The 27,430-nt window shown below is 43.6% G+C and overlaps 1 protein-coding gene across 2 annotated transcripts in view; it reads left to right on the top strand.

Annotated features, from left to right (window-relative positions):
- The window catches only part of SLC39A11 (solute carrier family 39, member 11), a 458,174-nt gene that overhangs the window by 250,777 nt on the left and 179,967 nt on the right, over positions 1-27,430 (top strand). For both annotated transcript variants that reach the window (XM_011935093.1, XM_011935156.1), the window contains exon 6: positions 13,375-13,545. In XM_011935093.1, the coding sequence (XP_011790483.1) occupies positions 13,375-13,545 (171 nt within the window). The remainder of the gene's footprint in view (positions 1-13,374; positions 13,546-27,430) is intronic.

Genomic DNA, 27,430 nt, shown 5'->3' with positions numbered 1-27,430 from the left:
CTCTCCAACTCACAGGGGATGAGTGATCATTCAAGCGAGCTGAGTCAGAGGCTGTTGCTGCCCTGGAAAGGGAGGGTGTTTATGCTAGAAAGGGCCTTGAAGTCCATCTAATTTGGCTCCTTTATGGATGGAAGCAGCTAAGACCTTTAGGGGTTGCAACCACTGCTAGGGTTTCACACAGAAAACTGGAGATAGAATTGGCCCATGGATTCTATGCAGTGGATTCCATTCATCTGTGTCTTTCTAAAGGGAGAGGAAGAGCTGGGGTAAATTTGATGGAGTCTAGAATACTGAAGGAATAAATGGCGAAGGACATGAATAAGGCTTCCCAAGGGTGGCCTTTCCCCTGCTCCTCCCTTCCTTCTCCCTCCCCTTTTCCTCCTCTGGCTGCTGAGCACCATATCCCTTGGCTGTGTTGGGGAATCTCTTCTCCCCACCTCGTGGGTCTTGGTGGAAGGCAGACCTGCCTTTCAGGATAGAAGTTGGATTTCAGGCTGGGCGTGGTGGCTCACACCTGTAATCCCAGCACTTCAGGAGGCCAAGGTGGGTGGATCACTTGAGGTCAGGAGTTTGAGACCAGCCTGGCCAACATGCCAAAACCCCATATCTACTAAAAATACAAAAATTAGCCAGGCGTGGTGGTGCACACCTGTAATCCCGGCTACTCAGGAGGCTAAGGAAGGAGACTCGTTTGAACCCGGGAGGCAGAGGTTGCTGTGAGCCAAGATGACTGCACTCCAGCCTGGGTAACATAGTGAGACTGTCTCAAAAAACAAAACAAAACAAACAAACAAAAACAAAACAAAATACACACCAAAAAAACCCCCACCAAAGTTAGATTTCAGACATTCCCTTTCTTGGGTCCTCTTGCAGCGACAGGTGACTTTGGCTTGGCCAGTCAGATGGACTTAATAACAGATGGGGCTGCCAGCAGGGGGCCAGCATTGTGTCAACAACCGAAGCTGAGGCATTTGATGTCCAGCACCAGGGACAGAGGCGCTACCCCAAGGCTGTTGCCATGGCATTTTGTCCGTAGAGCCAGAAGTCCTGGTCTGCCTAGTCCCTGCCTGGGTTCTGGAATCTGCAGCTCCAAGAGGGCAAGTGCCCCTTGAGTTCTTCAGGATCCTTCTGATGAATGAGTGGCTGCTAAACTCACTCAAGTAAAACCTCAGCTTTCCTGGCCTTCTTGTAATAAAGACAAGAAGCCAAACCTACATTTCCAGGCATGCGCTCGTCTTTCTCGTTTTCCGTTGTCCTCTGCAGTGATGATCCTGTGTTTGGCACCAGTTTTTTTATATCCTGAAAAGCCAGAAAACCCAGACATCAGGAAATGTCTATGGAATTTTAGTGCGATTTCAGCCATTTTAGTTCCACATTTTCCCTTCACTTATGTGACCTTTGATGAAAGATTCTCATTTTTAGTGTAATTTACAGAATAGAATACTATTTGCAAATACTGGCAATGTGTATACTGTCTCGATTGTAGCAACTAACAGTTTTCGTGGATATTGTCATGTTTTGATTTCTGGCCACCAACTCCTAGGACAAGAGAGGAAGCGGGAAATTATATTACTAGAGAGATGTGTTTGAGGCAGAGCCTTAGGGAAGATGCAAGAATTCCTTGGTTTGGGGAAATTTCTTTTTCTGTCACCTCCTCTGCTGTGGTTGCATTTGCTTGTCTGTCCCACTTCTGATAGCCCATATTCTCTTTAAAAAAAAAAAAAGAGAAAGAGAGAGGAAAGATTTTTATTTGATACAAGAAAATGGTTTCTATCAGGGCAATTCAATTCCTTTCCACCTTCTAGTCTTACATTCCTTTGCTGTTCCTGTCCCCTCTGTATCTTTGAAACAGACGCACACGTATCCTTCGGTGCCCAGGTATAAATAATATAACTAAGAATCAAGTATATCCCTGTTCATTACCCTGAGACACCCGACAGTAATAGTTGGACTGAAGTCTATTTAGGTTTGGAGGAGGTACCTGGACTAACTTGTAGTTGGGCAGTCTGAAACATTGATGTTCAAAATGTGGTTTGTATCAGAATCATCATGGGGTGAGTGTGGATTGGGAGGGATATGGCTTAAACAACACAGATTCCTGAGTCTGTCTCCAAAAGACTCTAGTAGCTCCAGGGTGGGTCCAGGAGTCAGCGTTTTGGGAGCTCCCACTATGACACTGCACCAGGTGGTCTTCACCCAATACTTTGAGATGCAGCAGTCAAGGCTGTTTGCCGTTATTCTTAGAACTAGAGAAGATGACAGAGCAGCAGTACCTCAAGGGCAAAGTGAGCCATGTGACAATTAAGTTAATATTATCAGTTGAACATGAGCCCTGAAGTAGGTACTATTCTCTTGTCCACCTCCTCCTTGACCTGGTAATTGACAACCATGTAAGTTGAGCAAGGGGCTACCATGGGTAGTTTGGGATTCCACTACAAAGCTCTTGTAAGTGTTGATGTTCCTCAAAATGTGCTTTCTCCAGTAAGTGTGCTGGGACTTTTTTTTTTTTTTTTTTTAAAGTAAATGTCCTTGGCTGGTGGACCCTGTGGAAGCTATGATGGCCTCCCTCCCACGGGACATTTGCACTGACCGTGCATGTTCAGGGCGGGCTGAGAAAAAGTGGAGAGGTGACTCTGGAGCCCATGTGGGATTTGTTTTTAGACCAAAATTAATTCATCGGGAATGAGCTCATGCTCATGAAATGGTTTTTTGTGCCTTTATGAAGTAGAAGAGCTCACCTGGTAGGTGGGCTTTTAATATTATTGAACATTTTGGCTCTGTCACCTGAGAGTAGAAATTATCTTACTTAGATACTTGGAATAAGGAACACTGTAGTGGGTGGTCTGCTTAATGGATGTGAAATCTTTAGCAAACAGTGAACCCAGTTTCTCTTCTGTTGTGCATTTAATTTTCACCAATTATGCAGATCTATTTGTATCTGTGTTGTCACTAAGCAATTGCTTATTCATAAGCATCAGAGGTAAGACATAGATGACGTTCCATGCCTGGGAACACATGTACTGACTACAATAGAGTCAGCCTCCTTACACAGGCAGTGTTTGACCTTCTGGTAATCACGTGGCTTGTGATTATCAGAGTGATAAATGGAAATATCTATTGTAGTTAAAGAGCATATAATAAGTTCGTGATCACATCACCTAAACTTCAGATGCTTCTCTGCCTAAAGGTTAGGAACTAAACATTATATATATTGTTTTTATTTTTGAGAGGGAGTCTCGCTCTACCACCCAGGCTGGAGTGCAGTGGCATGATCTCAGCTCACTGCAACCTCTGCCTCTGGGGTTCAAGCGATTCTTCTGCCTCAGCCTCCCGAGAAGCTGGGATTATAGGCGTGTGCCACCATGCCCAGCTAATTTTTTGTAGTTTTAGTAGAGACAGGGTTTCACCGTGTTAGCCAGGATGGTCTCGATCTCCTGACCTTGTGATCCGCCTACCTTGGCTCATAATAGATATTTTAGTTATCTTTCTTTGAAGTTTTCTTGGTCTCCAGTGGAATCTTCTCCTGCCCTGCGCTACACATGGCCCATGTAGTACATCCTGCATAGATTTTACATGGACATGAGTGTGTGGCTGCTCTCAGGGTAGAGTGCGGTCAGCTTGCCCAACTCCATAGAACTTGGGCCTTGAATTGGGTCTGTGGAGCAGGAAGTCCTGGTCTCCCTTGTCCCTGCCTGGGTTCCCAAGTGGGATCTGCATCTCCAAGAGAGGAAGTACCCCTTGAGCCCCTCAGGGGCTCAGGTAGAGTTGTCAATTCAAATGCAGGTTACCTTACTAAATTTGAACTTCAGATAAACAATGAATATACCTTGTAGCATAAGTAGATCCCATGCAATATGTGGGACATACTTACACTAAAACAATTTTGGTTTTATCTGAAATTTAAACATAACTGGGCATCCTGTCTTGACTTGCTAAATCTGGCAACCCTAGCAAGGAGCCTGTCCGCAGTAGATGCTTTGTACTTGTGTGCCCTGATTACAAAACTCCTGGGTTGTTTACAAGAATTCCCGTGCTATGGGGGAAAGAAGACTAGAGAAGCTCTTGTATATCATCTTCTTTTGAAAAGAGTGATGTTTCTCATACTGAAAGGGGAAAAGCTAGGCTGAGGCAGGAGAATGGCGTAAACCCGGGAGGCAGAGCTTGCAGTGAGCTGAGATCCGGCCACTGCACTCCAGCCTGGGCGACAGAGTAAGACTCCGTCTCAAAAAAAAAAAAAAAAAAGAAAGGGGAAAAGCTGGAAGCTATTCCCTTGGAAACCGGCACAAGACAAGACTGCCCTCTCTCACCACTCCTATTCAGCATAGTAATGGAAGTCCTGGTCTGAGCAGTCAGGCAAGAGAAAGAAATACAGGGCATCCAAATAGGAAGACAGGAAATCAAACTGTTGCTGTTTGCAGATGGCATGATTCTATATCTAGAAAACTCTATAGTCTTGGCCTAAAAGCTTCTTTAGCTGATAAACAACTTCAGCAAAGTGTCAGAATATGCAAAGTGTCAGTATACAAAATCACTGTACAAAAATCACTAATATTTCTATATGCCAACAATAGCCAGCCAAGCCGAGAACCAAACAAGGAATGCAATACCATTCACAATTGACCCCAAAAGAATATAATACCTAGGAATACAGCTAACCAGGGAGGTGAAGGATCTCTACAAGGAGAATTACAAAACACTGCTCAAAGAAATCAGAGATGATACAAACAAATGGAAAAACATTCCATGCTGGTGGATAGGAAGAATGAATATTATTAAAATGCCCATACTGCCGCAAAGCAATTTACAGATTCAATGCTATTCCTATCAAACTACCAATGACATTCTTCACAGACTAGAAAAAACTATTTTAAAATTCATATGAAACCAAAAAGGAGCCCAAATAGCCAAGGCAATCCTAAGCAAAAAGAACAAAGCTGAAGGCATCACATTACTCAACTTCAAACTATACTATAGGACTACAGTAACCAAAACAGCATGGTACTGGTATAAAAACAGACACATAGACTAATGGAACAGAATGGAAAGCCCAGATATAAGGCTGAACATCTACAACCATCTGATCTTCGACAAAGCTGACAAAAATAAGCAATTGGGAAAGGACTTCCTATTCAATAAATAGTGCTTAGATAACTGGCTAGCCATATATATAGAAATTAAACTGGATCCCTTCCTTACATCATATACAAAAATCAACTCAAGAAGGATTCAAAACTTAAATCTAAAACCCAAAACTATAAAAAACCCTGGTAGACAACCTAGGAAATACCATTCTGGACCTAGGAACAGGGAAAGATTTCATGATAAAGATCCCAAAAGCAATTGCAACAAAAGCAAAAATTGACATATGGGATCTAGTTAAGCTTAAGAGCTTCTACACAGCAAAAGAAACTATCAACAGAGTAAGCAGACAACCTACATTAAAGAGAGAGCAGAGGACATGGACACTTTTCGAAAGAAGACATAGACGTGGCCAACAAGCATATGAAAAAAATATCAACACCACTGATCATTAGAGAAATGCAAATCAAAACCACAATGAGATACCATCTCACACCAGTTAGAATGGCTATTATTAAAAAGTCAAAGAATAACAGATGCTGATGAGGTTGCAGAAAAAAGGAAATGTATACACTGTTGGTGGAAGTGTAAATTAGTTCAACCATCATGGAAAGCAGTGTGGCAGTTCCTCAAAGTGCTAAAAACAGGACTACCATTCAACCCAGCAATCCCGTTACTGGGTTTATACACAAAGGAATAGAAAGCATTCCACCGTAAAGACACATGCACATCAATGTTCATTGCAGCACTATTCACAATAGCAAAGACATGGTTTGCTAAATGCCCATCAGTGACAGGTTGGATAAAGAAAATGTGGTACATATAAACCATGGAATATTATGCAGCCTTAAAAAAAAGAATGAGATCATGTCTTTTGTGGGAACACAGATGGAGTTGGAGGCTATTATCCTTAGCAAACTAACGCAGGAACAGAAAACCAAATGCCAGTTGTTCTCACTTACAAGTGGAAGTTAAATGATGAGAACTTGTGGACACAAAGAAGGGAACAATAGACACTGGGGCCTGCTTGAGGGTGGAGGGTGGGAGGAGGGAGAGGATCAGAAAAAGTAACTATTGGGTACTAGGCTTAGTACCTAGGTGACAAAATAATCTGTACAACAAACCTCTGTGACATGAGTTCACCTATAGAACAAACCTGCACGTGTAGCCCTGAACCTAAAAGTTTTTTTTTTTTTTTTAAAAAAAAAAAACGAATGTGGTGTCTCACACCTGTAATCCCAGCACTTTGGGAGGCCGAGGCAGGTGGATCACCTGAGGTCAGGAGTCCAAGACCAGCCTGGCCAACATGGTGAAACCCCGTCTCTACTAAAAATACAAAAATTAGTTGGGTGTGGTGGTGCGTGTCTGTAGTCCCAGCTACTCTGGAGGCCGAAGCAGGAGAATTGCTTGAACCTGGGAGGCAGAGTTTACAGTGAACCAAGATTGTGCCGCTGCATTCCAGCCTGGGTGACAGAGTGAGAATCTATCTTTAAAAAAAAAAAAAAAGTTTTAATATTGAAAGAGACAATTACCTGAGAAAATTAGCTTTTAGGACCATGCTATATATTTCCTTAAGGAAAGCAGGTAATACTTTTTTTTTTTAAAGGCTTTATAATGTCTTGAGGAGTCTCAAAAAGGAATTTTAAAATCTGAGGCTAAAACTCCAACTTGGCCAAGTGGATACGTCTGTCTGATGTATAATAATACCTGTTACCCTCAGCTAGGTCTTATTGACAAACCTAAATGGATCACAGGAAAATTACCAGTGTCTGTAAAGAATTAGCTAATCATATTACTGTTATTTAAAGAGGCCTCATTTGGGCAGTGGGCATCTTACAAAAGAGGAAAGAAATATGCCTGAAACTCTGAAAAATGTTCCACCTCACTTGTAGTCAAAGAAATACACATTAAGCGAAATGTCATTTCCCCCATAAATAAATACACTTATTTCAAAATGAGAAATACCAGGGCTAAGAAGTAGCATAATGGAAATTGCACACTGTTCATGGGTAAGTGACACAGCCTTCCTGGAAATTTATTAGGCAATTGTATCATGGCCTTTTGATCAGCAGTTCAGCTTCTGGGAACTTTGTCCAAATTCTAATTGTTTGTATAGTTAAAAGTTTTACAATGATATTTATAAGAAAAAGAGTCTAGAAACAGCTGAAAAGTCCAGTGATACGAGAACGTAAATAATAATTTTTGTTACCTGAAACTATACCAATTCTTTGGGAAACAAGAAGGCAGGGACAATATAAGTTGATCCCCTTCTATTCTGCTTTTGATTGGCCTTTGGTTTTGTTTGTGTATACATATTACTTAGTGAATATATGTTGCTGGCCACTCTTCATTTTGTTTTGTAACAGGGGTTTAGAAAGAGTTTTTCCAGGGATTTGATGCTTTCTGCACTTAACAAATGACGATTTGCCATTTGTGCTAATCCAGCCAAATCATCTCCAATGATATTGTGGGAATGCTGTGAAAGCTGTCTCTTGGCTAGTGCTCTGTTAATTAGCATTGCCGTATTCATCGGAGGCCTGCGATTCCATCACTGGTCCCATTAGATTTAGCCGGTTACACCATCTCAGGGACCATGTACATTCCGTGTTGCTGGTGTGATTGGGCCCACGGGCTATGAAAATGGAGGTTAACTTGGCATTTATCTAGCAAGATGTTCTCAGTCTGAGGTTCTTGAATCCATAAGGACCCAACAATTATTTCAGAATGGTCTGTGTAGTTTTTGCTGGATTGTAACTTTCGCTGTACTTTCAAAGGCGGTTGCTGATCTAAGATGGTTTGGGGTCATTCACTAGAGGACTTCAGAGACTTCTACTCTGCAGGGAAGAAGCCAGACCTCGAAGGGCAGAGGCTTACCTGGGCAGCAGGGTTTGCTGATGGCCCCTGGGCTTGTGCCTGTAAGACCTGTGTCTGCTTTTCTCCATCCTGTGATGTTTTGTGACCATAATCATGTCCTCTGTTTTGGGGAAGAGGAAATCAGGGAAGCAGATGCATCAGAAAAGGTCACCTGGTGATTCTGTGGGAAAAGTGAGCCTGGGACTTTTCTGTCTGTTTCTTTGTCATCCTCACCTTTACATGTAGCACTGTGGTTCCTTTCCAGGAAAGATGGAGTGGGAAGGATGAGAGGCTGAGCCCTGGCAGTGGGTCCTGTCTTTGTGTGAATTCTTAGATGCTTAATTACAAATTAAAAAATAAAATTTTAATGATGGGCAACTTTTTGTCCTAACAACAAAGAATCTTTTCATTCTCCTTCCCAAAAGAAGTATAAGCCTGTGTTTAGCATGGGTAAATATTTTCTGCTTGTAGCTACTTTATGCTTAGAAATAGTAGGTCTAATGGGTTAAGAAATACTACTATTACAAAATGTTTCAGGTTTGTCTGCAAGTAAGAATGATTATGGATATGAGATTTGCTCTGAGTCTTTCCCCACTCTGGTCACAGGCAATGAGAGCAGAGCTCACCAGACTGTCTTTCTCACTGCAGCAACTGCTCCCACTACCTTTTTTGGTAAGCCATGAGCAGTTCAGCCTTTGCTCCACCCCTCTCACCCCCTTCATCCCCAGTCAACCATGAGGCCCTAGTTAAAAAAGGGGCTTCTGGAGGCAAAGATGCTGAGTCGACTCCTGAGTCCACTGCAGACTGGCTGTGTGACCTGGGACCAGTTACTCTGTCTCTCTGTTCTTCAGTTTACTCATTCGTTAAAGGGGATTAATCTCTACTTCATGGGGCTTTTGTAAGGATTGAGGACTCATTGAAGGTAAGTTCCCAGTATTACCTGTGAACCAGTGTCTCTGATGTTGTTTTGCTTCTGCGTTTGACATTGGCTATTTCATCCCTAAATGAAATAGTCCCCCTTCTATTCCTCCTTCCCAAATCCCACTTCAAACGTGCCCAAACCTTTCCCATTTCAAGAAACCTCACAAGGTTCTTGTCACTCTGGCACACCCTCACATCCCACAGTGTGCTTGGCAATTGCCTCCGCTAACGGCTCATCCTTTTCCCACGCGCTAGCATTTTACTTGATGGGTGTGATGGTTGAACCAGCCTTACCAGGAGAGGCAAGAAAATTCATTGCTCACGACGCATCATACTCTGTAATGATTTATTTGGACTAATCTTCCTTGTTACAGACTCATTAGTGGCTGTCACCAAATGGTGGCTTATTTAACTTTCACAAGGACGTGAGGCATTTACACCCTCCCTGTTTCCTACTAGGGAAGGCATTGACGTCAGTTTTCACACATTGGAAGCCCGGGGCCAGGCGTGCGTTTTAATTTTGAGGACGAACTCTTTATGCTCCTTGATGTTCCTATGAAACACAAGCATAGCGCTAGAATTTGCTCGTGGTGCCTCTGAGGTCTGTTGTTCTCTGCGCAGCATCTGGAGGAGATTCAGAGTAGGATCCTTTTGTGACATTGACAAAAACAAGTGCAACCGTTGGTGATTGTTACAGTATGTTTTGCCCCTTAGATTGGAGGGAATTTATGTGTGTCTTCCCTGTCTGCCCTCTCTTAAATTATAAAATCCCCAAGGGGCCAGGTGTAGTGGCTCATGCCTGTAATCCTAGCACTTTTGGAGGCCAAGGCAGGTGGATTGCTTGAGTCCAGGAATTCGAGACCAGACTGGTCAATGTGGCAAAACCCCATCTCTACTGAAAAAAAAAAAAAAAAATACAGAAGGCTGGGCATGGTGGCTCACGTCTGTAATCCCAGCACTTTGGAAGGCTGAGACGGGTGAATCACGAGGTCAGGAGATCGAGACCATGATGAAATCCCCTCTCTACTAAAAATACAAAAAATTAGCCAGGCAGGGTGGCGGGCATCTGTAGTCCCAGCTACTTGGGAGGCTGAGGCAGGAGAATGGCAGAACCTGGGAGGCGGAGCTTGCAGTGAGCCCAGATCGCACCACTGTGCTCCAGCGTGGGCGACAGAGTGAGACTCCATCTCAAAAAAAAAAAAAAAAAAAAAATACAGAGGTTAGCTGGGCATGGTGGCATGCACCTGTAGTTCTAGCTACTCAGGAGGCCAAGGTGGGAGGATTGCTTGAGCCTGGGAGGTGGAGGCTGCAGTGAGCTGAGATTGTACCACTGCACTCCAGCCTGGGCAACAGAGTGAGACCCTGCTCAATCAATCAATCAATCAAAAGTCTCCAAGAGAAGAGATTTTTCTTTTGGCCTCTATCAACTCTCACTGGAGAGCATCTAGCGTAGGCCTGTGTGCTCAGACCAGGCACAGGAAATCAGGCGTCTTTGCTGACTGATCTAGGAGAAAGCTGAGGACCCTCCACCATGACCCAGATTAGTTCATGGACAGCTCTCGGGGACTGCTTTGCTCGTGTCTTTAGCGTCTGTGAGCTTGAAATCCCAGATGTTTAGTTCAATTTCTCGACCAGCATCTGCAGCCTGAGTCATCTACATATTGTCTACTTGAAATGTATAAAACCCCCTCCCCACTTGTGTGCACCATTTTGGATCAGCAACCACCTTTGAAAGCACAGCGAAAGTTACAATCCAGCAAAAAATACACAGACTATTCTGAAATAATTGTTGGGTCTTTATGGATTCAAGAACCTCAGACCGAGAACATCTTACTAGATAAATGCATACATACACGAAGGAGATCTAATATCTCAGGATGTCACTGAGTAGCAGTTGTATGCACCCACACGCACATATACATACACACATGCACACACGCACATACATGCATACACATGGTGTGGATACCACACAATGAGCGTGGAGCTTTGCCTCATGTAAATACTGTCTGGGAGGAGTTGCTATCCAATTGAGACAGCTGAATTCTCTACAAGCTAGTGTTGTGAGTCAGGGCTACTGACCAATGGAGGACTGGCATCCTTGCATTGTGGAGGATCAAAGACCTCCCTTTTCCTAATGGAACTGAGATTCAGCTGTTAATAAGAGAGAAATGATTGGGAGCTGGGGAGGAGTGAGTCTACTTCCCTTGTACTTTCTTACTTTCCAATCTGTACTTGTATGATTTGAGTAAATAAATACAAAATGATTTTCTGTTTTTCTTTTCTTTTCTTTTTTTTTGGAGATGAAGTCTTGCTCTGTTGCCCAGGCTGGAGTCCAGTGGTGCTACCTCGGCTCACTGCAAGCTCCGTGTGCCAGGTTCACACTACTCAGCCTCTGGAGTAGCTGGGACTATAGGAACCCACCACCATGCCCAGCTAATTTTTTGTATTTTTAGTAGAGATGGGGTTTCGTTGTGTTAGCCAGGATGGCCTCGAACTCCTGACCTTGTGATCTGCCCGCCTCGGCCTCCCAAAGTGCTGGGATTACAGGTGTGAGCCACCGCACCCGGCCACAAAATGATTTTCAAAAGAAGTTTTTTCTTTTAATGTTTTTTAATTTATTTAAGCATTAAAGGCTTCATGAATTAGGCAGCATTCAAAACTAGAAGACATTCAGAGAGCTCTGCCTTTTTTGAAGTTCGAGCAGGAAATAAAGTATAGAAATAGCTTAATTGGTTACAGTTAGGCATTTACCTTATTTGGACATAGTCTGATCAGTTGGCTTCCTGTGGTTGGCTGAAGTTTGGCTGCCTGTGATTGGTTGAAGCTCGGCTGCTTGTGATTGGCTGAGAACTAGCTATTACAAAATATATATACTCCTAATGAGATTTTCATTTGTATACATACTAAGTTAGGCTGTAGTTCACTATGAAGCAACTCAAAGTACAGCCTCAGAGCAATGGTCTCCTGCTTATTTAATTTAACAGACATGTGAGTTATATTTGCTGGGTTATTTTTTTCTCCCAATAGAGGGACCCTTCTTTCTCTCTGTGCCATCGCATGTTTAAGATTCACTCAAGACCTATTTCCTCTAGAAAGTCTTCCCCACAAATCCATCCCACGCTGTGAACTGAAGGCTGGATGCTCTCTCCCACTCTTGTCCTCGCAATTTCAGATCCACGCAGTTTGCCTCCATTATGAATAAACAAATAGCCCAGGGGACCATGGATATTTAGGAGAAGCTGGTTGTAAGAATGACATTCTTCCAATATAAGCCAATTTGTAAAGGCATTTTTAAAAGGAAGGTTTGCTCAGGAAACCCAGGGGCTGGGTGCTATGGGTGGCCTATGAATGTCTATGGTACGTGGGCTGCAGTTCTGCCCTTCTCTCTCCTTCCCTCGGGCTGCCTGGTTTCCCATCCCTGCTTGTTGATGTATATCTGATTCCTTCTGATTGTCCAGCCGCTTCCCTCATTGCACTGTGGCAGAGCTGCTCGCACATCATGTGATTTTTCAGATTCAGCTTGCACGTTGGAGTCGCCAAGTCTCCCTGGGGAGGGATTCTGATTGGCTGAACCAGGCATCTGAATTGGTTCCTATAAATCAGTATGACCAGGAGAGCAGGGTCACATATTATGTAATTCTGCAGGGCCATGGGAGAGGGAACATGATAGTAACAATAACTATCGACACAGTCAGCACTTAGTACATTCTAAGCACTTTCAGACATTGTTGCATTTAATCCTCACAAAACCCTTATGACATAGGTAATCCTATTATTCTAGTTTTACGAATCAGGAAACCACAGCACAGGGAGGTAAAATAACTTGTTTGGCACTACACAGCTGACCAGTGGCTGAGTCAGGAAGGGAAGCAGGCAGCATGGTTCTGGAATCTGTGTTTCTAATCATGACTCAACATTGCTTGTCTTAAACAAGCATTGCTAGGATACCACATCTTCATCTTTTTTATCCTTCTTGGTACCGATGCATTGGGCACTGAATGCCTTTTCAGTGATTTTCTTTTTCTTTTTCTTTTTCTGTTTTGAGACAGGGTCTTACTCTGTCACCCAGGCTGGGGTGCAATGGTGCGATCACAGCTCGCTGCAGCCTCAACTTCCGGGGCTCAAGCCATCCTCCCATCTCAGCCTCCCAAGTAGCTGGGACTACAGGTGCATACCACCATGCCCAGCTAATTCTTTATTTTTATTTTTTGTAGAGATGGGATCACGCCATGTTGCCCAGGCTGGTCTTGAACTCCTGGGCTCAAGCCATCTGCCTGCCTCAGCCTCCTAAATTGTTGGGATTTCAGGAGTGAGCCACCATACTCAGCCTAGTCAATTAATTGTTTGCTGAATGAATGGATGCCTGAGTGAATGAAAGAACACACAGAACCCTGCATAGTCTACAGGAAGTTCAGGGGTAGAAGCTTCTTCCTGCTGTAGCTTGCTGGAGAGTTAATGTGCCCATGTTCAAAGCGCTCTCTTTCCCCATCTCTCTCTCTCTCTCTTTTTTTTGCTCAGACAAGAGTGAAAATGGTGAGGCGTATCAGAGAAAGAAAGCGGCAGCCACTGGCCTTCCAGAGGGTCCTGCTGTCCCCGTGCCTGCTCGAGGGAACCTGGCACAGCCCAGTGGCAGCAGCTGGAGGAGGATCGCGCTGCTCATCTTGGCCATCACTATACACAACGTTCCAGGTGAGGTCTTGTCCGTGAGCGCGCCAGCCACTGCCTGAAGGTAAAGTCATTTGTCAGCACAATTGTCTGGCTGGAAAAGGGGAATGGGCAATTGTGACGTGGGTCCTTCTTGGAGGGGAGTGAAGGTGGCAGTACAGATCTTTCTTGACTTTATTTTTTGATCATCCTAGCTTGATCATCATATGTGAAAACTTCCCATTCCAGTTCATTTAAACAACTTTTACTTCCTTTTTTTGACATATTAGTTACCAAGTTATTTGGAGCATAAATTCATAACTGTTACATGATTGCTGTGGAGTATTTTATAAATACTGGATATCTCTGGTTCTGCTTAATGCTATTTGAAAATATAGTTGACCTTTGAACAACACAGATCTGAACTACGTGAGTTCACTTACACTCAGATTTTCTCCCACCTCTGCCCCACTGAGAGAAGAACACCAACCTCTCCTCTTTCTCCTCTTCCTCAGCCGACTCAGTGTGAAGATGAGGAGGATGAGACCTTTATGATGACTCCCTTCCACTTAACGAATAGTAAATGTATGTTATCTTTCTTACGAATTCCTTAATAACACTTTTTTCTTGAGATTGCTATATTGTAAGAATACAGTTTATAATACATATAACATACAAAATATGTATTAATTGACAATGTTATTGGTAAGACTTCTGGTCAACAGCAGGTTATTTGTAGTTAAGTTCTGGGGAAGCCAAAAACTCTATGCAGATTTTCTACTGCACAGGGAATCAGCATTCCTGATGTCTGCATTCTTAAGGGTGAACTCTATTGAGTTCAGTATAATTTGGCACTGATAATTGCCTTACCTGCCTTCTTTATGTAGGCATCTTTCTGGAATGTTCTTACCAATCCTTTCCTGTTTAGCATTTTAGAGTAATTTCTTTTATGTCTTCTTTTTTTTTTTTTTAAGACAGAGTCTTGCTCTGTCCCCCATGCTGGAGTGCAGTGGAGCAATCTCAGCTCACCGCAACCTCTGCCTCCCGGCTTCAAGCGATTCTCCTGCCTCAGCCTCTCGAGTAGCTGGGATTACAGGCATGCACCACCAGGCCTGGCTAACTTTTTGTATTTTTAGTAGAGATGGGGTTTCACCATGCTGGCCAGGCTGGTCTTGAACTCCTGACCTCAGGTGATCCACCTGCCTTGACCCCGCAAAGTGCTGGGACTACAGGTGTGAGATACCACGCTGGCCTGTTTTATGTCTTTAGATGTATTTTAATTGGAAACAAAGGACAGATTAATGCCTTATTTCAAAAATAATGAATGTTTCTTTTAGAGCAACTAGAAAACATGATTAAGCATAGGAAATGATAGATATTTTTAAAAATAAATAAATTGAGGGAACCTGAGCAATTTGGGATGCATTTTGAAATTCCAAGTCTCTCACTTCCTAATGAAGTTATCTTGACAAATTGCTTGAACTCCCTGAACCTTGATTTTCTCATCTAAGAAATGGGGATAATGCCACAAGTGGCTTATTCTGAGAATTAAATGAGATGCTAAATATACACACAACTTTCAGTACAGTGCTTGGGACTTGAAAAATGGGAGCCATTGTTGGCATCAGTGATACTCCTGCTGCCTCTTCAGCCATGATTTCCTTGATCTCGAGATCTTAAACATGCCGATCCACCTTTTGTTGTTTGGGAACTCGAGCTTGAGCAATAATCTTCCCCAGGGAACATCCTTGGGTGGTACATTTTCTGAGTCCTTGCAGAGTTCATGATGCCAATCTGTTATTCTAATACAAGAGCAAGAACTTGGCTGGGCAGAGCTTTCTAGTCATGACATTTTTTCTCTTCAAACCTTCTGCAGATGTTGATCCATTGTCTTCTGGCTTTAGTATTGTGGAAGCAAAAAGCACGACCAAACTGAGTCTATTCCTGTGTATAACTTGATGTTGTTTTGCTTACACAATGAAGACTTTTATTTTGGTCATCTTTAAAGAGTGAAAATTCTAATATATATTATATATTCTAGTATATATTAAATCTGCCTAAAGCACTATGTGTTTAATTACTTTTTAAGCTCAGATATTTCTCTAGATAAGAAGCACATTCCTCTGTTATTTCTATTCTAATCTTAGCCATCTGTTCCATATGATCATAGGAAGGCCCGTTTTCCCAATATTTTCATCAGTATATGTGTCTCCCTCATTCCCCTCTTGACCCTTTTCTTTTAGTGATGAACAAACTTTTTTTAGTTAGTTTTCCAATTTTTATTATTTATTATTTATTTATTTATTTATTAATGGGACAGAGTCTCGCTCTGTTGCCCAGGCTGGAGTGCAGTGGTGCGATCTCAGCTCACTACAATCTCCACTTCCCAGTTCAAGCGATTCTCCTGTCCCGGCCTCCCTAGTAGCTGGAATTAAAGATGTGTGCCATCATGCCCAGCTAATTTTTGTATTTTTCGAAGAGACGGGGTTTCACCATGTTGGCCAGGCTGGTCTTGAACTCCCAGCCTCAAGTGATTAGCCCACCTCAGCCTCTCAAAGTGCTGGGATTATGAGTGTGAGCCACAGCATCGGACCCTATTGGTTTTCTAGATCTCGGTATTCACTATGCCTTGAGATGACGATGGGGTCTTATATGGAACTCACTGCACAAAGATGACCAAAGTGGGTTAGCCTTGGTGGAAGACCCTGCTCATGCACACCCAGTATCTTAAAGAGCTCATTGGAAGACCCCTTGGTCCCCTGCAGAGGACTGCTTCAGAGCCGTGACGGCCACTTTTAGCCTCTTAAGTGCTAATAGTTAGAGAGGAAAGGTTACTTGTTTTTCATTCATAATAGTAGCTGTCTTTCTGCCATTTATGACCCCTTCTTTAACCAACCGAGCAAGAGTAAAGATCTGCCCAGTGGGTTTAGTGTTAAATAAGGTGTAAATTATGACGACTCTTTCTCTGAAGAACAAAAATGTGGTCTAAGGTCCAGACTTTATAGCAACGGACTGAGTACCCAACTTCCCTCTAATGGACCCTTTTCTCTACCACATCTGCCACTGTACTTGGGTGGTTCATTATGCTGAGCTGGAATCATTTCCTGGCTCAATCCCAATAGAAGGCCAGGCTGGTTCGGAGTTTACTTTCTCAAATGTTTGTTGACTACAGTGACAACTTGGAATAAAGCCAGAAACAGTAGGAAGATGTGTGGAATGACAGCAATATTTCTTGATCCTAAATAAGCATAAATTAAAATCTTCTTCCTTGACAGGAGACCCTCTTCTGTGTCTTTGGAGTTTCTAAGTCTAAGTTCAGCCTTTGTCCCTTTTATGGTGATGCAAAAGTATCTTTTGAAAGAAGGATTGAGGCCGGGCACGGTGGCTCATGCCTGTAATCCCAGCACTTTGGGAGGCCAAGGTAGGCGGATCACGTGAGGTCAGGAGTTTGTGACCAGCCTGGCCAACATGGCGAAACCCCGTCTCTACTAAAAATACAAAAATTAGCCGGGAGTGGTAGCGCATGCCTGTAATCCCAGCTACTCGGGAGGCTGAGGCAGGAGAATCACTTGAACCCAGCAGGTAGAAGTTGCAGTGAGCTTAGATTGCACCACTGCACTCCAGCCTGGGTGACAGAGCGAGACTCTGTCTCAAAAAAATAATAAAATAAAAAATAAATTGAAATGAGGATTGAGTGCCTTCTAGGAATCTCACCTGAGTTAGATTTCACCAGAAGCATGATGTTAATAGTCACTGGTTTCAATAAATTGGAGGACAGCTGGCTCACCTGGATGGAGAGGTTTGAAGGGACATTTCTTTCCCAGTCTTCTATTTTATTTATTATATTTGAGTATTGTATTCCATGTACTTGGGTTATATCAGTACTAAAACAGGCCAAGATCTCTGGCCTTCTATAACCAATATTATAGCAAGGTGAGATAGTTGAATTTTATATTGTGTTAGAAGGTGGTTAGTGATTTAAAAAAAGAAAAAGTTCAGGGGAGAGGAGATGGTACAGTGTTAAAGGAAGAAATTGCCATTTTAAATAGAGTAGGTAGGGAGGGGCTCCTTGAGATGTCCTTGCATTTGAATCAGTCATGCAGATCTCTGGTAAACAGTGGGCATTTTAGGCAGAAGGAATAGCCAGTGAAAAGGCCCTGAGGCAGGAGCATGTCTGGCACCCACAAGGAGTAGCCAAGAGTCCACAGCAGAGTGAGCAGCAGGGAGAGAAATACAAGGTGAGGGCAGGGATGTCAGCTCCACCTTTAGATGGAACTTGGAGGCATAAAAATGTTTGTTTTTGCTCTGTGTGTGATGAGCCGTTGCAGGGCTTTGAAGAGGGTGTGTATGACTTGACTTGAGCTTTGAAAGTTGGTTTCTCCTTAGGTGTTGAATTGAGATGGGACTTAGGAGGGATAAGGATGGAAGCAGGGAGGCCTATGTGGAGGCCACTGCAGAATCCAGATCAAAAAGGACAGTGGTACAGATGAAGGTGGTAGTGCTGGAAGTGGTGAGAAGGGATCCCATCCTGGGTCCTGATTGAAGGTGGAGCCAATGGGATTTGCCAATGGATCAGATGTGGGATATGAGAGAAAGCGAGGAGCCAGGGGAGACCTGGAGGTTTCAGGGCTGCCTAGCTGCAAGGATGGAATTGCCATCAACTGAGACAAGGAAGGCTGCAGCTGGAGGAGCTTTAGGGGGACTATCGATAATTCATTTTTTGATCTTGAGGTTTGATCGCCATTAGACATTCAAATGGAGATACTGACTAGACAGCTGGATGGATGGAGTTTGGAGTTGGATTGCAAAGTCTAGCTAGAGTTATAGATTTGTGAATCATTGGCACATGAATGGTTTTTGTTTTTTTGCTTTTTGTTTTTGAGACAGTCTGTTCTGACGCCCAGGCTGCAGTGCAGTGCAGTGGCGCAATTTCGGCTCACTGCAAGCTCCGCCTCCTGTGTTCAAGAGGTTCTCCTGCCTCGGCCCCTCGAGTGGTTAGGACTACAGGCACGTGCCACGACAACTGGCTACTTTTTGTATTTTTAGTTGAGGCGGGGTTTCACCATATTGGCCAGGCTGGTCTTGAACTCCTGGTCTCAAGTGATCCACCTGCCTTGGCTTCCCACAGTGCTGGGATTACAGGCGTGAGCCACTGTGCCTGGCCCCTTGGCACATGAATGTTACTTAAACCCCTGACACTGGATGAGGCCACCAAGGGTCTAACTACAAATAGATGTGTCTCCAAAGAGCCACTGTGGCTCATTCTTCAAGTCTCCAGCTCCTACTCCTGTCTAATGAGAAGTGAACTCCCTCACCATTACTGTCAAGCAGCTTCATGTCTTTGATGAGGACCATTTTAAGAGCCTGTTTGGGGCCAGCTTACCTTTGAAAAGGTCTTTTCTTTAACACTATCCTTTATAGCGTATTAAAAATTTAACTAGAGCTTTGAGATTCCCTGAGACACTGGGTGTTTAAGACAGACTTTTCACAACGACTAAATGGAGAATTGATTTTTTTTTTTTGAAGTTTTTTTTCTTTGCTATTTCAGTTTTGTATGTCCTGAGGATGACATTTTGTTTAAAACTTTTTTTTTTTTTTTTTTTTTTGTGTGGAAGGAAAATGGAAGGCTTGTTAATAGTAGCCTATCTCCCGGAGATATCCGGGGTGTGAGGACACACCCGTAGGCATATGCACACGTCTGGGGCTCTTGGGTTAATATTTAATATCCATGTGCAAGGTCAAATACTTCCTAAGCTTCTGTGGTTCACAGTTGTCCTGTGAATCTGATAAGAGCTATGCACCATCTCACAAGAGAATGTTGTACACATGTCTTAGTCTGTTCGAGCTGCCGTTACAAAATGCCATAGAATGGGTAGCTTAGAAACTACAGAAATTTGTTTCTCCCAGTTCTGAGAGCTAGAAGCCTGAGATCGGGCTGCCAGCATGGTCACGGTCAGGTTCTGGTGAGGGCCCTTCTCCGGGTTGTGGATAACTGTCTTCTCGTGGTATCCTCACATGGTGGAAAGAGGGCACTCTCTGGAGTCTGTTTTCATAAGGTTGTTAATCCCATTCATAAGGGCTCCATCTCACGACCTAATCACTTCCCTGAGTCCCCACCTCCTAATACCATCCATTCCCCAAGTCCCCACCATCCTAGTACCAATACTGTTGGGGATTAGGTTTCAAAATTTGAATTTCGGGGAGACATAAACCTTGAGACCACAGCCACACACAATATTTTGCAGACAATTCTGGGTGTTTAGACTTTATGGAGTCTATCCACAACCCTAGAACAGGAAAGAACCCCACCCCAGGCCGGGTGCAGTGGCTCACGGCCTGTAATCCCAGCACTTTGGGAGGCCAAGGTGGACGGATCACGAGGTCAGGAGATCGAGACCATCCTGGCCAACATGGTGAAACCCTGTCTCTACTAAAAATACAAAAGTTAGTTGGGTATGGTGGCAGATGCCTGTAATCCCAGCTACTCGGGAGGCTGGGGCAGGAGAATTGCTTGAACCCAGGAGACAGAGGTTGCAGTGAGCCAAGATTGTGCCACTACATTCCAGCCTGGAGACAGAGCAAGATTCCGTCTCAACAACAACAAAAAAGAACCCCTCCCCTTTAGAGGACAAAGAAAAGTATAGTTGTGCAAATTAAATGTCTTAGGAAGAAATGGTAATGACTGATGGAGGCCAGCAGATGCAGGCAGGCGCAGTAAAAAGAGCACTAACAGACAGACGCCTCCTTAAACAGAGTTCAGACACACCCGCCTTCTTCTAAGCTACTTCCCTGGCCTCTGCTTGGGTGCATCTGTCGGGGTGGTCTAGGGCATTTGCGTCTGCTGGAGAAGGACACCCCGAGGAAACAAAAATGTTTTCTAGAAAACCAACCAGTGATTGCAGCCTTTTGAGCATACTGTCTCTTGAAGTGCTTTTCATGCAGTATCATACAGATTGAAGGGCTCTGAGCTTTCCAAAGATTCCTGGCCCTTCTGTTTTTGAATGGAATTAAAAATCACCTAGCAATTGAGTCCTTACTAATCTCTTATCATGAGTAGCTTATGGTCTCAACAGTGAACTACACCATTGTTTTATATGGGAGAAAGTTAAATTGGAAGCTTAAAGGGATTCTAGGGTTTATCTCATTCAAACACTCATTCATTTGAAATTTTAGGGGGTTTTAGTAAATTATCGTTATGGCTCCTTCTAGCTTTAGCATTGGATGATTCTGTGAAGAATCACAGAAATAGTAATTATTAATTACATTTATTTAACAAAGTTAATCACTCCTTCCTTTGTGATGCCTTGCTGTATCCTTTATATTCTGTTACAATAGTTATCACTCTTACACTTACCTGTTTGTATTTTATTTATTTATTTATTTTTAATTTTTGTCAGTAACATAGCAGGTGTATAGATTTATGGGGCACATGAAATATATGTGCATGCATGCACACACACATAGTTTTTTGAGACAGGATCTCACTCTGTCACTCAGGCTGGAGTGCAGTGGTGTGATCATGGCTCACTGCAGCCTCAACCTCCTGGGCTCAGTTGATCCTCCTACCTCAGCCTCCTGAGTAGCTGGGACTACAGGTGCATGCCACCACACCCAGCTAATTTTCTTTTTTTTTTTGTATTTTTTGTAGAGACAGGGTTTTGCCATGTTGCCTAGGCTAGTCTCAAACTCCTGGGCTCAATAGATTCTCCTGCCTTAGCTTCCCAAAGTGCTAGGATTACAGGTGTGTACCACCTCGCCTGGCCTGCGAGAAATATTTTGATAGACGTATGTAATGCATAACCCATCAACTAAAGTATTTATCCTCTGTGTTACCAACAATTCAGTTATACTCTTAGTTATTTTAAAATGTACAGTTATTACATTATTGACTATAGTAACCCTGTTGTGCTATCAACTACTAGGTCTGATTCATCTAACTATTTTTTTTTTGTATGCTATTAACCATCTCTACCTTCCCCCCACTCCCCGACTGCCCTTCCCAGCCTCTGTTAACCATCCTTCTACTCTCTATCTCCATAAGTTCAATTGTTTTAATTTTTAGCTCCCTCAAATACGTGAGAACATGAGAAGTTTGTCTTTCTGTGCCTGGCTTAGTTCACTTAACATAATAACCTCCAGTTCCATCCATGTTGTTGCAAATGACAGGATCTCATTCATTTATATGGCTGAATAATACGCCATTGTGGGTATGTACCATATTTTCTTTATTCATTCAACTCTTCATGGCTGCAATTACCTGTATTTAAACGTGTGTATTTGCCCCTAATAGACGGAGCTTCTTGCAAGAAGTTGTATACTGCTTTCTTTTTGGGGGACTCAATGTTATAACACATACTGAAGCTTTGATATATTCAATATGTATTATATAGTTGAGCACATAGAAGAACTGGTACATTGGATACCTGGCCTCCATTCTAAGAGAGGAGGGGCTGTTTGAGAGTTAGGTGTTCCTAATTTTCTTTCTTTTTGAGATGGAGTCTCGCTCTTGTCGCCCAGGGTGGAGTGCAATGACGCAATCTTGGCCCACTGCAACCTCCGCCTCCTAGGTTCAAGCTTCTCCTGCCTCAGCCTCCTGAGTAGCTGGGATTACAGGTGCCTGATACCATGCTCGGCTGATTTTTGTAGTTTTAGTAGAGACGGGGTTTTTGCCATGTTGGCCAGGCTGGTCTCAAACTCCTGACCTCAGGTGATCCGCCCGCCTTGGCCTCCCTAAGTGCTGGAATTACAGGCGTGAGCCACCGCGCCCAGCTGCCTAATTTTCTTTCTACATTGTCCAGGTGGGCCAAGGGAGGACATTGACTCATGTGGGTCCTAATGATACATTGACAGACTCTTGCTCTCTTTTGTGTTTGAAGTTATTTATAAAGTTCCACAGAAGAAGAGGGTAGACGAATTGCATGCTTTTTATTTTCCTGTTAATAGTGTCAAGAACCAAGTTTGTTTTGCTGGTTGTCGCTATGACATAGAGTCCTGGGGACCACTGTTTGTGTCACTAGAACAGCACGACAGTTGGTTTTGGTCATGTGGCCTGTCCTCATTGCCAGCTCCTGATAATGGCTTTCAAAGAAATGCTTGAGATTTGAATCCAAAGTGATTTTTTGTTTCAGGTAACAAGAACACAAATTTAGACATGAAAATGTTCACAGTAGTTGGTTGTTCGTGGGTAATAGGATTGCAGATGATTTTTATTTTCTTCCTGTTTTTGTGAGATTTATAACTAAGCTTTCCTGTAGTAAATATTTATGACTTGCAATCAGATAAAAATGCTTTTTTGGAAAGGTGAAATTCTTCTTTTTTAAAGCTTGCCACATTAAACGTTAATGTCTGCAGCACCACGTTGGCGTGGTTCTCACTCCAGATGCATCAGGCTCAGTTCCTCAAGGAGTTACCATCACCTAACCACCTCAACACGCCAACCCTCAGCACATGCACAGAAGTAGACAGATGTTATTCCTTTATGCCAGAGATCATCTTACTGGGGTTGTCTTAATATTTAGACAGATTAGAAGCAGAATGAAGGACTGCCTTGGTTTTCTATGGCTGATATAACCAGTTACCACAAACTTAGTGGCTTAAAACAATCCAGATTTATTCTCCTGCAGTTCTGGAGGCCGGAAGTCTGACATCAGTTTCACTGCGATAAAGTCAAGGGGTTAGCAGGGCCGTGTTCTTGCTAGGGGCTCTAGGGGATAATCCATTCCTGGCCTCTTCCAGCTTCTGCAGGCTGCCAGCATTCCTTAGCTTGTGGCCACATCACTCCAATCAGTACTTCCGTGATCATTGCTTTCTCTCCCGTGCCAAATCTCCCTCTGCCTTTTTATAAAGATTCTTGTGGTTGCATTTAGGGCCCACCCAGATCATCCAGGGCAATCACATCTGAAAAATCTCCTTTGTCATGAAAGGTAACATTCACAGGTTCCAGGAATGAGGACCTGGATATATTTGGAGTCATCATTTGGCCAACCACAGAGACCAAAGGTATCTTCTGAATGCCAGCCAGAGATTCTTAGCTTGAGTTCTGAAGTGTCTTCAGCAGCCAGCATTCCTTTATAAGTCTAAGTCTGGCTCTTATGGAGTCTTAGTCTCACCCTGTGACTCCCATGGGCTGTCAGCTGTGTCGTCCTCATTTCCCATCACTGGCTGTCTGTGTTGGAGCCTCTGGAGAATTCCTCAGTCTTAATGAGCCCGTTCAGCAACTTATTCCCCTGGTCCTTCATCAAATGAGAGTTTTAGGGTGTTAGTAAAAGACGACGTAATATTTACTTAGCTTATACGTGTGCAGTGGGGATGGCAGGGAATTGGGAATTGGGGGAAGTGCTGCTGTCCATATCTCATGGGTCGCTTTGCCCTGCCTGCTTCCACTGCTGTCTTAACTCCATGTTATCCCTCAGTTCTTCGTGATGAGCCAATTCACAGTGACAGACATTTGTGGCTTGTGATTATAACTGACATTCTTTTTTCTCAAGGTCAATGTCATATTTAAATGGTTACTGACCCTACTCCATCTCACACATGATCTGTCACTCAGTCTCTCTCTTTCTCAAGCAACTTTATTGTGTGGCATTTTCTCATCCCCAAGCTCACTGGTAATTAGGAGGTCTGTCAATTATACTTCCACACTGAGGAAAGAGTCCCTGTTAACTCTTTTTAAAAGAATGAGATATAATTCGCATACCATAAAATTCACCCTTTTAAGGTTCACAATTCAAGGCCAGGCACAGTGGCTCACGCCTGTAATCCCAGCACTTTGGGAGACTGAGGTGGGCAGATCGCTTGAGCCCAGAAGTTGGAGACCATCCTGGGCAGCATGACAAGACCCCCATCTCTACAAAAAATTTAAAAACTAGCCAGGTGTGGTGGTGCATGCTTGTGGTCCCAGCTACTTGGGAGGCTGGGTTGGGAGGATTGCTTGAACCCTGGAGGTCAAGGCTTCAGTGAGCTGTGGTTGTGCCACTGCACTCCAGCCAAGGTGACAGAGCAAGACTTTGTTTCAAAAAAAAAAAAGGGAAGAAAAATAAATTTCACAATTCAGTGATTTTAGTATACCCAAAAGTTTGTGCACCCAACATCACTCTCTTTTTAATTTTTAATTTTAATTTTGTGCTTCCATGCTTCCAATAGAGACAGGGCATTGCTGTGTTGGCCAGGGTGGCTTCAAACTCCTGGCCTCAAGAGAACCTCCTGCTTCAGCCTCCCAAGGTGCCGAGATTATAGGTGTAAGCCACCATACCCAACCTACCACTATTCCTGAACACTCTCATCACTGTAAAGAACCCCACGCTCTTTAACAGTGCCTCTGAGGAAAAAAAAAAAAAACCGGAATGCTCCTTAGCAGTCACTCCCCATTCCTCCCTTGCTCCAGCCCCTGCACTAATCTACTTTGTCTCTATAATTTCGCTCACCAGGACTGACTTTCATTTAAATGGTATCATGTAATATGTATGTTTCCGTGTCTGGTTTCTTTCCCTTGGCATGATGCTTCCAAGTTTCACTGATGTTGTAGCATGTAACAGCAAGTCTTTCTTTTTATGGCCAGATAATCTTCTATTCTATGGATACACCATGTTTTGTTTACCCTTTCATCAATTGATGGACATTTGAGTTGTTTTTACTTTTTCGGGTGTTGTGAGTAATGCTGCTATGTGTGTTTATGTCTTTGTATGGACCTGTGTTCTCTCGGGTACATACCTTGGAGTAGAGTTGCTGGGTCATATGGAAACCTTTGAACTCTTTGAAGCCAGTTCTTTCTGTTAAGCTCCTTCCCATTCATTCCATACTCCAGCAGAGTCCTTTGAGACAGAGGAGTAACCTCTGTCCCACCTACCGTGGCACTTGCTTGGGGGTGTCTATGAGCCCTGCTTTTTTTTTTTTTTTTTTTTTTTTTGAGCAATATGCATTTTTATAATACTTTTTTTTTTTAATCTAGTGAATTTTCTTCCAAGTCAGTAGACAGATAGGAAAAAAAAAGTTGTTTTTTGAGCCCTGCTTTCCAACAAAGTATCAGTTGCTGTTGGATTTTGATTTTGTGTGGAATATGGAGGATCTACTGGAGTGCTGAAAACTCAGCAGACAGCTGCAGGTGGCTGGGGAGGCCGCTGCTGCTGACATTGGTGATGTGAGCCTGGACCTTTAGCTTGCCCTAGTACAGTCTCCCCGTGCTGCAAGGGGTGGCTTGGAGGGGCAGCACAGTGAGACCAGGGCCTCGACTTGCAAGAAGGAGCTACTGGCCATGAGAAAGAACATATTGATTTTTCATTTTCCTGGGGTAAAGACTGGGCAGAAAATTCTACTATTAGATACAGACCTTTCCAGGAGAAACCGTGATGCAACAGCTTCTACTTCACATTGGTCTGCTTCTGGAAACTGAAGAGTCTTCTCAGTAGCCAGCGACCCAGGCTCAGTTAATGAGGAAGCAGAACGCCACACAAAGGCACGCGTCATTGACCGTAATAAAATATACCGGTAATACTAAAGGCTGCCACTTACGGGGGCCTTTCAAAGTTCCAGACTCTGTATAAAGTGCATCACATACATGATTTAGATATTTGCATCCCTGTTTTACGTTTTAGAAACTGAGACCTAGAAAGTTTGAAGATCAAGCTGAAGGCTGGGCATGGTGGCTCACACCTGTAATTTCAGCACTTTGGGAGGCCAAAGTGGGTGGATTGCTTGAACCTGGGATTTGAAGACCAGCCTGGGCAAGAAACCCCGTCTCTACAAAAAAATACAAAAATTAGCAGGGTATGGTGGTGTGTGATTGCTGGCATAGCTACTCGGGAGGCTGAGGCAGGAGAATCGCTTGAGCCTGGGATGTGGAGGCTGCAGAAAGCTGAGATCGTACCGCTGCACTCCAGCCTGGGTGACAGAGCAAGACCCTGTCTCAAAAATAAAAAATAAAAAAATAAAAAAGCCCGAGGCCGCACAAGCAGTAATGGATACAGCTTGAATCACACGCTGTCTCTGTGTGTTGCGTCTGGCTCTGGTGAGCTCTGTTTCTTTTCTTCCCGTGGATCATACTGTTTTTCAGAGACAGTTACAGAGAAGTTCAGGAAATGCTTCTTGCTTTTTTTAAAGCTTGCCACATTAAATGTTAATGTCTGCAGTACCATGTTGGCGTGATTCTCACTCCAGATGCAGTGGGCTCAGTTCAGCAAGGAGAGTTGGGTAGGGAAACCTGGGCAGGAAGCCTCATCTGTCCACAGGGCCCACCACTGGGAGACGTGTAAAATGAATGCCTGTGAGGCCCCCGCACACCCGTCACCACCACCAATGCTTCAGGACCCAGGCAGATGGTCGCCCACAGGGATAGGACAAGCACAACCTTTAGAGCAGAAAGGCCAAGACTTGGATCCTGGAGCCACCAAATGCTTTACTAGGTAGGTTTGTAACCTTAGGTGAGATCATGGGAGTCTTAGCTTTCCCAGCTGTAAAATGCAGATAATAGCTACTTGGCAGTTCATTAGTGAGATGACAGCAGTAGCAACAAGCAGGGCCACCCACTGTGTTATCCCCTATTCAGAGTATCATTGGGAGGCAGAGGCAGACAGATCGCTGGAACCCAGGAGTTTGAGACCAGCCTGGGCAATGTGGCAGAACCCGTCTCTACAAAAAATACAAAAATTAGCTGGGTGTGGTGGCACATGCCTGTAGTTCCAGCTACTCAGGAGGCTGAGGCAGGAGAATCGCTTGAGCCCAGTAGGTAGAGGCTGCAGTGAGCCGTGCTTGTGGCACTGCACTCCAGCCTGGGTGACAGAACGAGACCTGTCTCGATAAAAAAATAAAGAGTATTAGGGTTCCTAGAACACAGCAGGACCTGGAAAACATTAATTCCCCTTACCTCCTCCTCTTCCCCCAAGCTCTACCACCCACCTACTTTTGCCTTCACCTTACTTTGATCCTCAAAAATTGT

The sequence above is a fragment of the Colobus angolensis genome, unplaced genomic scaffold (assembly GCF_000951035.1).
Source record: "Colobus angolensis palliatus isolate OR3802 unplaced genomic scaffold, Cang.pa_1.0 Scaffold1, whole genome shotgun sequence".
NCBI classification, from domain to species: Eukaryota; Metazoa; Chordata; class Mammalia; order Primates; family Cercopithecidae; genus Colobus; species Colobus angolensis.
The sequence above is the reverse complement of the archived record's forward strand: the minus strand, read 5'-3'. Positions and strand labels throughout refer to the sequence as shown.